A 14756-nucleotide genomic window follows, 5' to 3' on the forward strand; every position below is an offset into this window, starting at 1 on the left:
CTGACAACAGGGAATATTCAAGCATGTGCATTTATGAAAGATCCAATGCTGGAGAAGTAGGTTTAACTCTCAAGACAACTGTCCTTACAAAAAGTTGTAAATGGTGGCTGATAAGATAAAGCCTGTAACTCGCTCACCCTGCGGGCGGAAGTCAAAGCGATTAGGTAGATTGCCTTAAATGTTAAGAGAAGTGCTGGGTAAGTCCCGTTTTTTTGTTTAAGGGGGATTGAGTTGTAGAGGGACCAGAGATGCAATGTACAAAAAAAGAAACAACTCAATTACCCCTCCCTCAGTCCACCTCGATAGCTTGTCAGAAAAGACGTATGCATATATTATCTATTTCTCATATCCTATACGAATCATGAATTGCCAGATTTATACATAATTATTACACATTTTATTAAAGTTATTCAACAAAAAGGTAGAAATAGTAGGTGCTTTCCACAAGGCACTTAGTACAACCTAATTAAAAAGGTCCAAACAATATTCAATACTAATTAATATTGGTGACTGTGGTTATTAGGTGACATGAATAGTACATCACACAAAAAATGCTAATGCTAGACTTTTCACATTGCATTTTGGGGGAATCGTTCAGTCTAAGAAAGTTTGTTACTGTCCTTCTTTTGGTACAAAGACACAGTAGTTAAAATGTCTTAAGGATGTGTACATATGTTTCGGTTGACGGGTTACATCAACACCATCCCTGGTGTTCTGCTCGTCTTAATATAGCCCTCTTCAGGACGAGTAATTTCTTAGTTAGTCAACAAAATGTTCAAAAAAGGTTCCCCAATAGGTCACAGTTTTTGACTATTGGAGCATTGACTATTGCAGGAGATTTTTTTTTCCTTTTCTGTAGATTGCGTGAAGCAAATCCTTAAGTTCTGCCCTCCACGTATTTAGAAGGTGAGTGAGTTTACAGGTTGTTGGGATGTCTTCCTCAATTTTCTGCAGTCCATTTACAGTGACTGCTTCTTAATGTCTTTCTTGATGGTGGTAATACCCATTTGTACAGAAACCCCATATTACTTCTAGTTGTTCAACTATCAGTGGGTTGCACAACATTTACTTTCTCAAGGAGTTTTGTAGGTGTAGTACTGTGATTCGAAATTGGGGAAAGGGAAAAAAAAAATCAACTGCAATAGTCCATAACGCTCCAGTCCAACCATAAGATACTGACAAGGTCAGTGGAATGCATACATATGAACTGAATAGTTTCAGATTACACAGACATTTGCCATGAATGTGTTTTTATTCCTTTTAAAGAAAAAAAGAGGTGTTTTGAGAACAATCACTAAAACACAATTTGTACACTTTGTCATTTATTCCATAGTTTGACAAACTGTGACCTATTGGGGAACCTTTTTTGAACATCTTGACTAACTAAGATATTACTCGTCCTGAAGAGGGCTATACTAAGACGAGCAGAACACCAGGGATGGTGTTGATGTAACCAGTCAGCCGAAACATATGTACACATCCTTAAGACATTTTAACAACTGTGTCTTTGTACCAAAAGAAGGACAATAACAGACTTGACTGAAAGATTCCCCCAAAATGCAATGTGAAAACAGTCTAGCATTAGCATTTTCTTGTGGTATGTACTATTCATGTCACCTAAAAACCACAGTCACCAATATTATTTAGTATTGAATATTGTTTGGACCTTTTTAATTAGGTTGTACTAAGTGCCTTGTGGAAAGCACCTACTATTTTTAGCTTTTTTATTAAAACTTGTGTAATAATTATGTATAAATAATCTGGCAATTCATGATTTGTAAAGGATATGTGAAATAGATAATATATCCATACGTCTTTTCTGACAAGCTATTGAAGTGGACTGAGGAAGGGGTAATTGAGTTGTTTGTTTTTCTTTGTGCCTTAAATGTTAAGAGCCTCAATGGACAGGAGAGAAGAGGCTCAAAAGAAGCACACATCATGAATTTTAGTACTACGTTTAAATCCCAAACTGGGACCAGAAATGGAGTTGGAGGGAACACGTTTGTAAAAAGCGCTGCAGAGTATGTAGTAGGAAAGGCAACACCATAGGTGTTCCGCACTGAAAAGGATCCACATTCTTATCCCTGCACCAGATGCAGAACCTATTCCAACGGCAGCGATAGAGATTTTGTTTTTGGCCTTCTGGCTGAAAGCAAATCTCCATTACACCTCCCGGGAATTCCCAATCCTTATTATCTCAACCTCTCAGAAACCATGCATGAAGGTCGAGTGTCTTGGCCTCTGGATGGAAAGCTCGACCCGCCTCTCGCACAAGAAGGTCCTCTCTTTGTGGACATCACCTTGGAGGGCCGATGGACATGTCCAGAAGGTTTGGGTACCACGTCCCCCTGGTCCAATCCAGAGCAATTAGTATCAATGATTTCCCAAACTTTCTCAACCATCTGATCACTTGAGGAATGAATAGGACTGGAGGAGTGGAAAATCCAAGTCCACTACGAGCGAGTCCCTAAAGCCCCTCGAGGGAAATTCCATGGGTCAGAACAGCTTGCACTTCCGGTTGTCACTGGACGTGAACAGATCTACTTGAGGGGTTTCCCAAAGGGTGAAGATCCCCTGAAGGATTACCTGAGCTAGTTCCCACTAACGGGTGACTGCTCTGAGCGTCCGTCGCCGTGTCATCCTCTCCAGCCAGGTGAGCTGCTGATCGAGAGATTCCTTCTTGAATTACCCAGAACCAGAGCTGCATTGCCCCTCTGCACAGTGGTAGTGACCCTACACTACCTCTCTTGTTGAGGTAGTATCTGGCCACTGTGTTGTCCGTCATTATCAAGACATTCATTCCCCGTACAGAGGGCAGAAAGGCCTTCAGCGCTAGGCTGATTGCCGTCAGCTCCAAAAGGTTGATGTGTAGTTTGGACCCCGATGGAGACCAACGACCGCTGACCTGACATGGCATGCGCTCCCTACCCTGTGAGTGAGTGGTCTGTTACTACTGAGATCCTGTGCTACGGTGCTCGGATCCTTCAGAAGATCCAATATCTTGCCCTAGAACTGAGACCACTGGGTTCTGAGGGCCCACTGGAGGGATCTCATACTCAGGTGAGCCTCTGGCACCAGGAAAATGCAGGATGCCATGAGGCCTAACAATCTCAAAAAGTCAAAGACCGGAAGACGCTGGGCACTCAGGAATTTGGTGACCATCTGCTGAATGTGCTGAGCCCTCACCTCGTGTGGCGAGGCTTTTCCAGGACACATCCAGGACTGCTCCGATGAACTAGAGCCTTTGAGGTGGTATCATGAGGGACTTCTTGAAATTGAGGGAGAAGCCTAGTCTGAAGAGAGTGGCAGGTTATGCAGAGATGTTGCAGGGCCTGTTTGACGATCAAGCCCTGATCAGCCAATCATCAGGGTAGGGGGTAGAAAAGAATCCCCCCCTCTCCCGAGACTCGCTGCCACCACCGCCATCAACTTGGTGAAAACCATCGGGGCAGAGGTCAGCCCAAATGGCAGAACTCGAAACTGATAATGAGAACCGGCAACGGAGAACCTTTGCTACTCTGTGCTTGTGATGAATAGGCACATGAAAGTAAGCATCCTGAAGGTCCAATGACCATCTAATCATGATCTCAAATCCAAAATGTGTCTCAATCCTCCGTCATTCTTTGGTAATCAAAAAGTAAAGGGAGTACCACCATTTGTTCCTCTCCATCACAGGTACTGGTTCTATAGCACCTTTCTCCAACAGACTCCAAAGTTCCTGCAAGAGGAACAGATCCGGAGTTAACAGTGGCTCCCCAGTGAATGATTCCAAAGCCTTCTAGAAAAGGGAAGGCAGTAGCCCTGGGCTACTGTTTCCAACACCCGAGCATCTGAAGTAATGCCTCGCCATTATTGCAGATGCTGAGCAAGTGTGCCTCCCACTGGGATCTTGTGGGTTAAGGCCTCAGAGAGCTTTTGAGGTGGCGGAAGCAGCGGCTAAGGGTAAAGAAGTCCTTGCTTGGGTGGGATTGGCACCTCTTCCACGTCCACCCAGAGGGAACGTTGATTTGAGGGCCACAGGGCCATTATGGGTGCCACATTCAAGCCCAAAGGGCCGAGTGTCTTGATCTGATGGCTCACGCTCTTTCAAAATCTAAGATAAGGACTTTAAGAAATCCTTTTTATTTAGAGATTTAAAAGTCTCTTCAATTTCCCTGAACGGAATGGAGGGTTTCGTTGCTATCAGCGTTGAGGGTTTCGATGCTATCTGTGTAGATGGAGGTCTCCAAGGACTTGTTCATTATTCAAAGGAGTCTGACTGACAAGGACTGGGCCGGTCGTTGACAAAAGACCTAGAGGGGTCTGAGGCTTCCCTCCTGGGCTCGAGGGCGTGCAGGTTTTAGCCTTGGTCTTTTCATTGTCGGCTTTTTTAAGGCACTATAGGGATGTGGTTTTTTGTCTTTTCCCCTCGAAGGGGCCGGAGCCACCTTCTCGAAAATGTTTAGCATCTCCTGCCTAAAAACCACCCATTCGGCTGGATTTGCTTACTTACTAGGCAGGCTATCTTGCGTTCTGGAGAGGAGTCAGAGGTTGAGGAATGGGATCTATGGAGTCTTTTCTTCATTTGTTTAGCCAAAGATGTGGTGTGAAATGCTTTGTGACAGAGCGTTTCTTCAACCTTTTCCTCCGTGGAGAGTCACTGCTCGACTCATCCGAAGAAGCTTTTTAGACAGAGTTGTGGATGGGGATTTCAAAGGAGGCCTACCCACTGGGATCCTTACCCGTCATGGACTGGCATGATCCGCAGTCCACTGTTCTGTGGTCAACGCTAAGACACCACAAACAGACCTGATGTGGTTATCGACATCTTGGCACCGCAGTCAATCCACTTATTAAACTCTGTCTTTGGGGTGGAAGAAGCAAATGAAAAAGCCACTCCAAGTTATGTCGCAGTATTGTGAGAAACCAAAAATGTGCCGTATCCGAAGCGTAAGAGATCGCTGAAAAACAGGACTGAATAACGGACGCAGTGCAGTCTTTTCGGTATAGTGAAAACTAGGTTTTAACTTAATACCGGGACATTGAGTTGAACACGCACAGGACCCACTGCTAAAATAAAAACTATTCCGAAGCAGCCGACACTGGAAGGGAAGATATCTAAAGATGAGGACTACGTGGACAAAATCCACTTGAACACGCGATAACTACATGTGGCACATCTAGGGGCTGATAAACCAAAAATCCCTTGATGGAGAGAATAAAGGGACAAACCAAACAGGGCTAAAGAGATTGGAGCTACTGCAATCCGTCCACCTCCAACTACCACGCTCTCTGGTCTGCACCGGAGGGGGCCTTTTATGGCTCTCAGTCTCCCTAAGGTGCGGGTCTTTAATCCTCTAAGCCGGCAACTTGCAGTCTGGAGCCTCTGCATCCCTCTTCTTTATCCCAGTACTTTTGGCATTGTGGAACATGAGGTCCCCATTTAGAGTTATAAGAATTTTAGATGTTAATATTTAGAGATGCATCTTTAACATTCCCCTGTTGAATATGGGAGCTTTCACCTCTACATCTGTGCTCAACTTTGTTGGGGGAGTTTCTTACTCCCAATACATGATTGGTTAGGACAGTTTTTACCACCAATCAGATAATTAGCTTTTGGAAAGAACCGCTCTCGCCGACGGCAAGCCATTACATATTCCAGCATCACTGGCTCTTCCGCCTTTGAAGAAGATAAATGCTATTGGTCTCCCAAAGGAATCCTCCTGCACCCTTGGGACCCTTCTCCTCCCAGGGAATTCTCCCAGCTAATACCACCCCCAGGGTCAGGATCAGGTTGTGGCTGCCTTCCCCTGGCCACCTTAGAGGAGAGTTTAGGTAGGGTATTTGTGAGGACTCGGTAGGATTCATCCTATCTGACATTTTGATGTGTAATTAAGCATTTCAGATATGTTCAATAGCACTCAGCATCAGTAGTGTTACTGTAAAAGTAGAGTAGTGGAATTTGTAGCATGCGATGCAGTCATTTGCTAGTCTGACCTGGTCTTTGCACTGCTCATACATTGCAATTGTGAAATGGGGGATTTCTGTGAGTGTGCATGTCATCATACCAAACAAATACATGCATTAAGGAGTGGAGTGCCTTATTAGTCAAAATATGGATTTAAAGTGAAGACCTTCTATCCCTCTGCAATAACCTTAAAATGTTTACACTTCATGAGATTTAAAGGGCACCTTGACCAACTAAGTCAATGGTATCAGGTATGAAAAACCAAGACCTATAAACTGGTTTTCCTCCCAGTTCATCTATGCCCTACATCCCCACAATCGAAGATGTTCTGGCATCACACTAGAAGGGTCTATTTAATAGCATGCCTTACACAGTTGAACTATAAGCTTAACCTCACCACACACAAGCGCCATGGTGAAGAACAAGCAGTAAAGCGGTGTAGATCATACCTGGTCCTTAGTTTTTCCTTCTCGCTCGCGGATGTGCGTCGTAACAATTCGCTCGCTCTCCTCTCGTAACCTGGGATAGGGGGTCAACTGCCATCCAAGGGAGACAAAAGTGCAGATCAGGCCATTTCACTCAGGAACAATCACATTAAATTGAGAAGCAATATAACAAACGATCGCAGAATACTGACACAAACAGAAAAAAGATACAATAGTGCAAGACTGAGCATAAGCAGTGACAAAAGCAAGCAAGTGTCCTAGAGCAGGAAGAGGTAAACTTGCCTCTATATTAACCGTAATTTGATTATCTATAATCTGACCTATCGAACTTCACCCACTGAGCACATTCGCCTAACCAAGAAGTATTTGTAGTACTATAGGGACTGAAAGTGTATTCCTGATCCATCCACCCTAGCCCCCAAGACTTAAGACGTCCAATGTACACCCACTCCTGTGTCTAAGGACTCTATCCCCATCGACTCACTGGTGAAGGTGCATTCTTTAAGCACTGAAGTTTCACATGGCTGTGCACTCTTGTTTTGTTCAGGAAGTCGATTAAGGTCTCCCATTCCAATGACTATGAGCAATGGGGGCCCATTTGCAAGGCCTGATCACACTAAATGCTCACATCCTGACACTCTGTCAAGCCATTTCTCCAAAGTCCAATTCAATCTGCCACCTTACATTACATATTTCGTAACAAACCTTTATCAGGATATATACCAAACAGACCATTCCCTGTTTTGGAAAGCCACATTGAGCCATTTTCTCATTCCACATTACACAAAAGCAATAGCTTTACAGGCTACCCTGTCTTGCTACCAATTAAAGACACGTACTGTGAGACCGAGGCAAGTACATTTCAGAGAACAGAAATGGACGCAACTAGTAATATGCAGAAAGAAATGTTACCTTTTGGGAACACTTTTTAATGACTGTGGCCAGCTCAGAGACCACCAGATCAACACACTTCAAACTTGGTTCTTTCAGCTTAAGAAGCTGCTTTCGCACTATAGTTTCGAAGGCCATGTCAGGCGTGAAGAGCCCCGTTCTACGCCCAGCAGAAAGCAGAGAATGGGGACACATGAAGGCACACCAGCCCAAAATCAAAAGGGAGGAAAAATAGGAGGGACAGAAAAGGGAAGAAAAGATCAAACAAAACAATTTAGAGTGTTAGTCAGCAAGCAGGTTGAGCCACAAACTTGCCTCAAAGTCCGAGAATCATTACACATTCCTTGTCAGATGAACCCCTCATCTCTACGAAATCCAACCATGCCGGATTACGGCTGATCCAGTTATCTGCCTTGACAGGTTATTTAATGCTACACTGTGGGGTTTTCCCTCCCTCAGGGCCACCGGGTGGGCGTAACCCAGAGGTCCAGTGTAGAATATCCCTCCACCAACTCTCTACCTTAAAACGCTTTGTGCCAAGTGTAGATGGGTTGCAAAATAAAAAGTCACTTGGGAGGGTTTAGGAATTGCAAAGGTGTAAACAGTTAGTATTCGAAATACCAAAGACTATGAATGCCATCTTGAATTCTGCAATTATAAATTTTATTGAAAGGTTGAAATGATTCAGCTAAAACAATGAAAGGTAAAAAACCAAAAATTGAGTTATATGGAATTTTATTTATATAGTAGTTATTCTTTTTACAAGCCTTTACTAATTTACAAGAAATGCCCTAGGACCTCTGAGGCAAGTTCCAGCTTTTTCCAAATCTACAAACATTTGCAACCATTGCAACACACCACAGATAAATGCTGGTTATCCCAGACACAAGATAAGGTAGCTTCCCAACTGATCACCTCTGCCCAGACACTCTGGATAGGAGGCAAATGTCATGACTTTAACAAACCATAACCCAAGCAAGGCAAATCCTTTTCTTGCTTGGGTTATGGTTTTCACAGGAAGAGCAGTCAATCCTTTTCTTGCCCTGTGACTAGGGGTGCTGCTGTGCCTACAGCAAAGACATCCGACACAGAGCTGAAAGGGATCAACTGGAGCGGTTTTTAAAACCTATTCAGAAAGGTTCATATGGTGATGGTGGTTTGGGGGGGGAAGGGTGATCACTATCTAAAGGTTCTGCCTCGACAATGACAGAACACTAAATTGCACAATTCTAATAAAAAATTGGACATCTTGGACCAAGAGAAGAGAATTTTAGACTAGGACACCGCTTTGGCCCACAGCATGACCCAGTGCACAAGTGTGTTTGTGTTAGATACCAAATACAAATCTATTTTTAGAACATTGGAATGTTCCTACCGAGCAGATTTTAAAACCAGGATAATCCCTTCTGGGTAGGAATATCTACCAAAGTCATTCCCCTTAGAACGGCCTACATTTCATTTCAGGTAGTCAGAAAGAACAGCTTATGGCATGTAAACAAGAGTAAATGTTTGGATAAGAGGTGGACCCTCCTAGTAAAACAAAAATCAGGTTGAAAAAGGTGCCGCAAAGCCTAGTCATCCCACTGACTGCTTTAGATGCAAGGAAAGCTGCACTCTAATACACCAGGATTTATTTTCAAACCGGTAGCACCGTTCTTTAGAGGGATTTCAGATTTGTTTTTATTAAAGGAAAGGCTGTGGATTCCACCACTGTGTCAGACTCCAAGGAGCAATAGAAAATCTGCAAAGGAAGCAGATTCCATTTACATGGAAGCCTTCTCCATACTCTCCATCTACCGCCCATGTGTTGTTCATCGTCATTTACCTCCTCCTCAACGGTTCATGCTTGGACGAGGGAGGGGGAAGACAGGGGAAGAGATGGTTAAAGGGCATAACATGGCTGGCCTGATCACACATAGGTAATCATTTCTAAAAAAATAATTAAAAAAGCCCGATTTTTCTCCGAAAACGGTAGAGAAATGCCAAGCCCACTGTCCTGCCAGCTTATGGAGATGTCCTGCCAAGGAGGACCAGTGCGAGAAGTCAGGAATGGTGGAGAGTGGAAGATACTGGTTTATGGTGAGAGCAGCTGGTACTGGTTGGCAGATTGAGATGCTAACACCTGGTAGTTCAGAAAGTGAGATGTTTGGGGCTGGCAGACAATATGAAAAGTTGAAACTGGTGGGCAGAGGTAGCAACGTTTGGGATGATTTGTAGCCTCAATCAGACAATGAAGACGCTGATGGAGCTTGGGTATCCTGTAGAGTGGCATTGGCTTTGCCCCATGGGGTAGAAAGGCTTATCTATAGAATGGGCTGCACCATGGGTCCAGATCAAAAGACATGGGTGACTATGAAGAACATCACCAAATAGTGTAGACCACCGTAATAGGAAGGACTAGAGAAAACAGCAAGTGGATGTGTCTGTGGGAGGACTCCATATCACTTCTAGGAGACCCACTCTAGCATTGCCTACCAGAGGGAATAGATCACACTGGTTGAGTGTGATATCGACAAGGGTACTGGGTAGAGCACACACACTAGAACCTAGGCTTTGAGCCCTCTGGAATATGAATTGTGTCCCTTTGTGGGCAGCTGTTCACATGCTGACAGCATCCAGCACATGATCGGCAAAAAGGTGTTATACGATCCAGCCTGATGCTCAACCAAGGAGCTAGTCTCTTGAGGAAGAGAATACTGCCAGGAAATTCCTTCTGGGGAAAACATATTTAATCAATTGGGTCAAAATCCTATCCCACAGTCTGACATCAAACCATGGCTGTTCTGTAGGCATCTGAAAGACATAATCTTAATTTCCAGATACAATTGTTAAAGAAATGCTCCTAATTAGATTCTACAGTAATTCTCTGGGCTCCTGAGGAACACCCTTCGACTTAAAAATGTGGGTGAAAAGTGCCTGGCTAGGAAATGACAGAAAGGTGCAAAAGTCTCACCTCCCCAGCAGACTTCACTTTAGCATTCTATGATACCAGCCTCTAGGCAGCCAGAATCCATCAACGTGCGTTGGAAACTAAGCACACTTTGGTTGCAGGAGGATTCATGTGTTTTCTGTGGCACGGTTGAAGGGAAAAGTCCAACAGAGCATGCCAATGGACACAACAGAAAGGAAAGTACAATCACAATCTCACAGATTAGAAAACTAGAATCTCCAGAGGATGTCCTAAACTGAACCACTCACTTCCTGCTCATCTCTCGACTGGTATCTCAGATGAGAGCAATTATAACATTACTCCACCTACGGTTTTTAGGCTTCAAAGTCTTGCAGCAATCTGCCCACCTATCTGAGGAATTCAAGGCCCCGTCACCTCGCCAGCATGTCCAACAGCTGACTAAGTTCTGGAGATGCAGAGTGAAGGGAGATAGTGTAGTTAAGTAAAACCCTGGTAAAGAGTGACACCATCATGGCGCTGCTCTGCATGGGGGCATTGTGATGGTGAGAATGTAGGCAGACTACTAAGATTTGAGTCCCTCACCCTACTCAGCGCCCAGAGGGTTGGGGCAAAGAGGTTCACAGTTAAGGTCAGCAGGTTACCAGCGTTCTATGTTGGATTGAAAGGAAAGCAGTAGGACCCATAAAGAGAGGTAGCTCTACCTTAAGCGTACACTGCCTAACGGTATTGATCAACTCCTGGATGACCAGATCCACACACTTCAGGCAAGGTTCCTTCAGCTTCACCACCTGCTTCTTCACAATGGCCTCGAAGGCCAGGTCCGGCGTGAAGAGGCCCGTTCTAAAGTGTTTCAAGCAACCACAAAGGTGAGGAAGGATGGGAGAAGGGGAAACAAACAACAAAGAATGGTGAAACATCTTGTAAAGGCAAAAACATACAATACACACAGCTCAATGCAAGGACGTCAGGACTGACCAGTGATCATGAAAGAAAGCCCATGCTCTCCCTAGCAGCCAGTATCGCTGACTGTGGACCACATCATAGTCTCCAACCTCAGCAGGAGTAAAGATGTCGGTGCTAATGTGCACCATGCCCTGGTAAGGATCAGATTGGCAGATTCTACTACGTACCCTGTTGCTACTTCTAGGCAGTGTTTCCAGATGGTCAAAGGTATCACCGTTGCAAAAGTAGTATGTTCTCTGGCATTGTAGCAGGCCTTCAAGTTATGGATCATTTCAAAATCTGAGAAGGGCTCTCACTCAAAGACCCTCTAGTTGCTTGGAGAGATTTGCATTACTCACTGTACAGTTCACTCCACGATTGGTGACTGGTCGTAATCCACCGGCAGTGACCAAAAGAGCTCAAAGCATGGCCTGACTAGATGCTTCTGATCAGACCCAATAGGAATTTAATGAAGGTGGTACAACATCTCAGTGGGATGAAATTCTGCTGCAAAGAACTACATGTCACAGCTTCCAAACTTGCCAAGACAGCTGAGCAAGTTCACGACTGCATGCACCTTGAAGGTGGAAGAGCATAACCTGCATGGCGCAGAGTCCTAGCGGGACCAAAATCAGTCTCCCTTTCTTTTATGATCAATAAAATGAGCCGAATGGAGGTAGGGAGCTAGTAACAACAAATAAAGTACAAAGGAGTGTCCGCCATATAAATGTTTATTATTGATGTGGCTGCCTATTCAGCTCAAGTTGTTGTAGTTGGACTGTCTCCAAGTTCTGCCTTGGAGCAATTATTTTGATACGTGTGCTCCTCTCAATGTCCCACTTCAGGGTCAAAGCTCTGGAGAAGAGTACCTTGAAAGTCTACCCCCACTGTCACATCTGATCAGACAAGGGGACAAAGCTTAAGCGAATAAGGGCATTTCAGTCTTTCGTGGTGATTTGAAGGAAGATAAAGCAGACAATATGTCTAGACTCCCCCGAAGGAGGCGGGGTTAAAGGTTGGGGAGTAGGGAGCAAAGAGCCAACCTTCCCACAACTAACTGATCGGTCTAGTAGCAGGGCTTGTTTTTGAAAAGTTGCACTATTCCTTCTGTAATAAGTTCTGAAAGCCCTGCAGTGAAGCATTACAAGGATATTTTGATCACTTTATAAATATTGTGGAATTTTAATAGTGCTTAAAACGAGTTTCCAATTACTTGCTTCTTCTGGTTTAATATGTAGTATTGTGGACTAGTACAAGGGGCCTATTGGTCCACACCACCTATTTCCTAGCTTGCAAAAATAAAAAAGGATTTATCATCTTTGGCAGGTGTGGGTAAGGTTTTGGCATGATTTCAATCATACCCTCCATGCCAGGACCTAACCTACACTCCAAAGGCGGTCTAAATGCGCTTGTGGGGCTGTGGCAAGTTATGAAGCAGTGAATAGTGCTGTACCCAAACCAAGGTTCTGGAGAAAGTTGGGTCTTTACAATTATGTGCTCTGCACTTCGTGAACTTGAGGGTCTAATCCTTCATAAATCTGCAGTTTCAGACAGCAAGGATCCACTTCTGAAAAGACGCCAGAGGCTACATCACTCGAGGTCCTGAGGGGCAGGGCTTGGAGAGCAACCCCACACGGCTCAACTACTGGGTAAGAGCAAGCAGTACATTTAGACTAATTCCAGTCTATAGGCATAATTTTCTAAATTCCCTAATTCCGATTTGTAACGCTTGCTTCAATAAATTAGAGCTAAACTGCTTTGGAAAAGAGAAGCAAACAAGCGTTTAGATGCTCTCATCCGGAGACAGTAAACTGCTCAGGGGGCTAACAAGTGGCACTTTGCTAGTTTTCTAAATTCTAATTTGACAGCTCCAGTATTTTGGGGTCTGAAATAAGCCATTTTTTCTTTTCTAAAGTTGCACCATTATGAAACACCATGATGTACATTAAGTGAGCCTGGGCTGGGATACAGAGTTCGGAACAGTGTCTAAAGATTGCCTGTGCTGCCCATCGTACTTATTTGGCCATACGTTGATCCATCCGAGAACAGAGGAAGGGCAAAAGGAATCTTGGCATTTAAAATGTTTTACCTGTTCTATTTTTATCCATGGATGGTTCTCTTTTTATCCATGGATGTAGACTACTTTTAATGTTGTTCTTAGTTTACTACCCATAGAAGTCACAGAATTTGACAGTTTAATGCTTTCCATGCAAGAGGTATTCAGAGGTTGCTCTGTATAACATCTCCTGTCGTCGGACTTGCCAATCCGTAGCATCTGGATTAAAGAGTATGCATTCAAGTTTTACTGTGCCACAATAGCAATACACATTGTTGATTGGTTGTAAGCAGTTTTAACATTTTAGAAGTCAATAGAAGAGTAGGATGCTGGGTAGCTGTACTTAACTACTTTATTGTTAATAATGAGAACTGTATATTTATACTATGTTTGATGCTCATATCTCTAATTGAGAAATATACATTAATGCAAAACAAGAGACTAGCGTATTCTTAATGTGTTTCTATTTCGGAGTATGGAAGGCACTAGTGCAAACACTTACTGATTTAGTGATAGAACTGTGCAGGGAAGATATTGATAGAATCTATGGTTTATCAAAAACGCAATGACAAGGGTAATGAAGCATGGATACACAGATTCTGGCAGAATGTTCATTCACGACAATAATGTTGTCCAATAGTCAACCTTTCAGGTGTTCAGGCTTAGTAGTTCTTGCACTGAAGCGCAGGAACCAAACTATCCCCAGAGCCTTGCATCGGGTATAGTAATAATCTCTACCACAGAACCAGACAGCCCCAGGGAGGCATTTAGACCACTTAGTGGTTTGGGCTTTGGCATACAGCATATGATGGAAATCATGATACTGTGGAACAGTCTTGATGGCAAGTCGGGCGTCTGGAAAGGAAAGTACCCTCCCATCATTCCGGTCTTTGTGCAACAGGACTTCTCTACTTTGAGTTGTTCGGCAGTCATGATGTAGCATAGAAGAATGAAATGTTTTATTATATGCATCTGTGGTGATATACCTAAAAAGATCCCCATGTCAAACAGAAAGTAAAAAAAATCAACTTGCTACAAAGGTCGGCATGCATTTGATGTCTTATGATGTACATCGACTGCATGTCAAAAGATAAACAGTAAAAGGTAGACTGGCTACAAAGATCCACAAGACTTATCATGAAAAATGTGTTAAACCTCGACAGTAAAACACCATTATGTTAAAAGATTTACATGTTGAAATATGGGGTTTTATCCCCCGTGCAACATCTAGCCGACTCCTTAGACAGCTTTTCCCATACAACCCTAAACTGGAAATGCTGAAATACAAGCTTTTATTCAATTATTCTCTTTCATTAATATTGCGTTGGTTTTGTAATTCCATGCCTGTCCACACCCATCCCTCAACCTGATATACAGGTCGGCCCTAAAATATTCAGTCCGTCTATCTTTTGTGTGTCTACTTCATGACTCCATACCTTTTGCACTGTGGCTGGGCAGGTTTTTAAGTATCACGACTACCATTAAGTATAATTTTGAACATATGACAGCATGGGAGATCATCATACCACCCCCACCTTTCAGTTTCCACTAACTGTGATGGTC

The 14756-nt window shown here is 43.7% G+C and overlaps 1 protein-coding gene across 3 annotated transcripts in view; it reads right to left on the reverse strand.

Annotated features, from left to right (window-relative positions):
• The window catches only part of DNM2 (dynamin 2), a 1516513-nt gene that overhangs the window by 664068 nt on the left and 837689 nt on the right, over positions 1–14756 (reverse strand). For 2 of the 3 annotated variants that reach the window (XM_069604271.1, XM_069604270.1), the window contains exons 10-11: positions 10897–11035; positions 6397–6483 (exon numbers count right to left, since the gene is read on the reverse strand). In XM_069604271.1, coding sequence (XP_069460372.1) covers positions 6397–6483; positions 10897–11035 — 226 coding nt within the window. Of the gene's footprint in view, positions 1–6396; positions 6484–7305; positions 7445–10896; positions 11036–14756 lie in introns of all 3 variants that reach the window. The other variant, XM_069604269.1, reaches the window with a different exon arrangement.

This window comes from Ambystoma mexicanum, chromosome 3q (assembly GCF_040938575.1).
Source record: "Ambystoma mexicanum isolate Mex_15411 chromosome 3q, UKY_AmexF1_1, whole genome shotgun sequence".
Classification (NCBI taxonomy): domain Eukaryota; kingdom Metazoa; phylum Chordata; class Amphibia; order Caudata; family Ambystomatidae; genus Ambystoma; species Ambystoma mexicanum.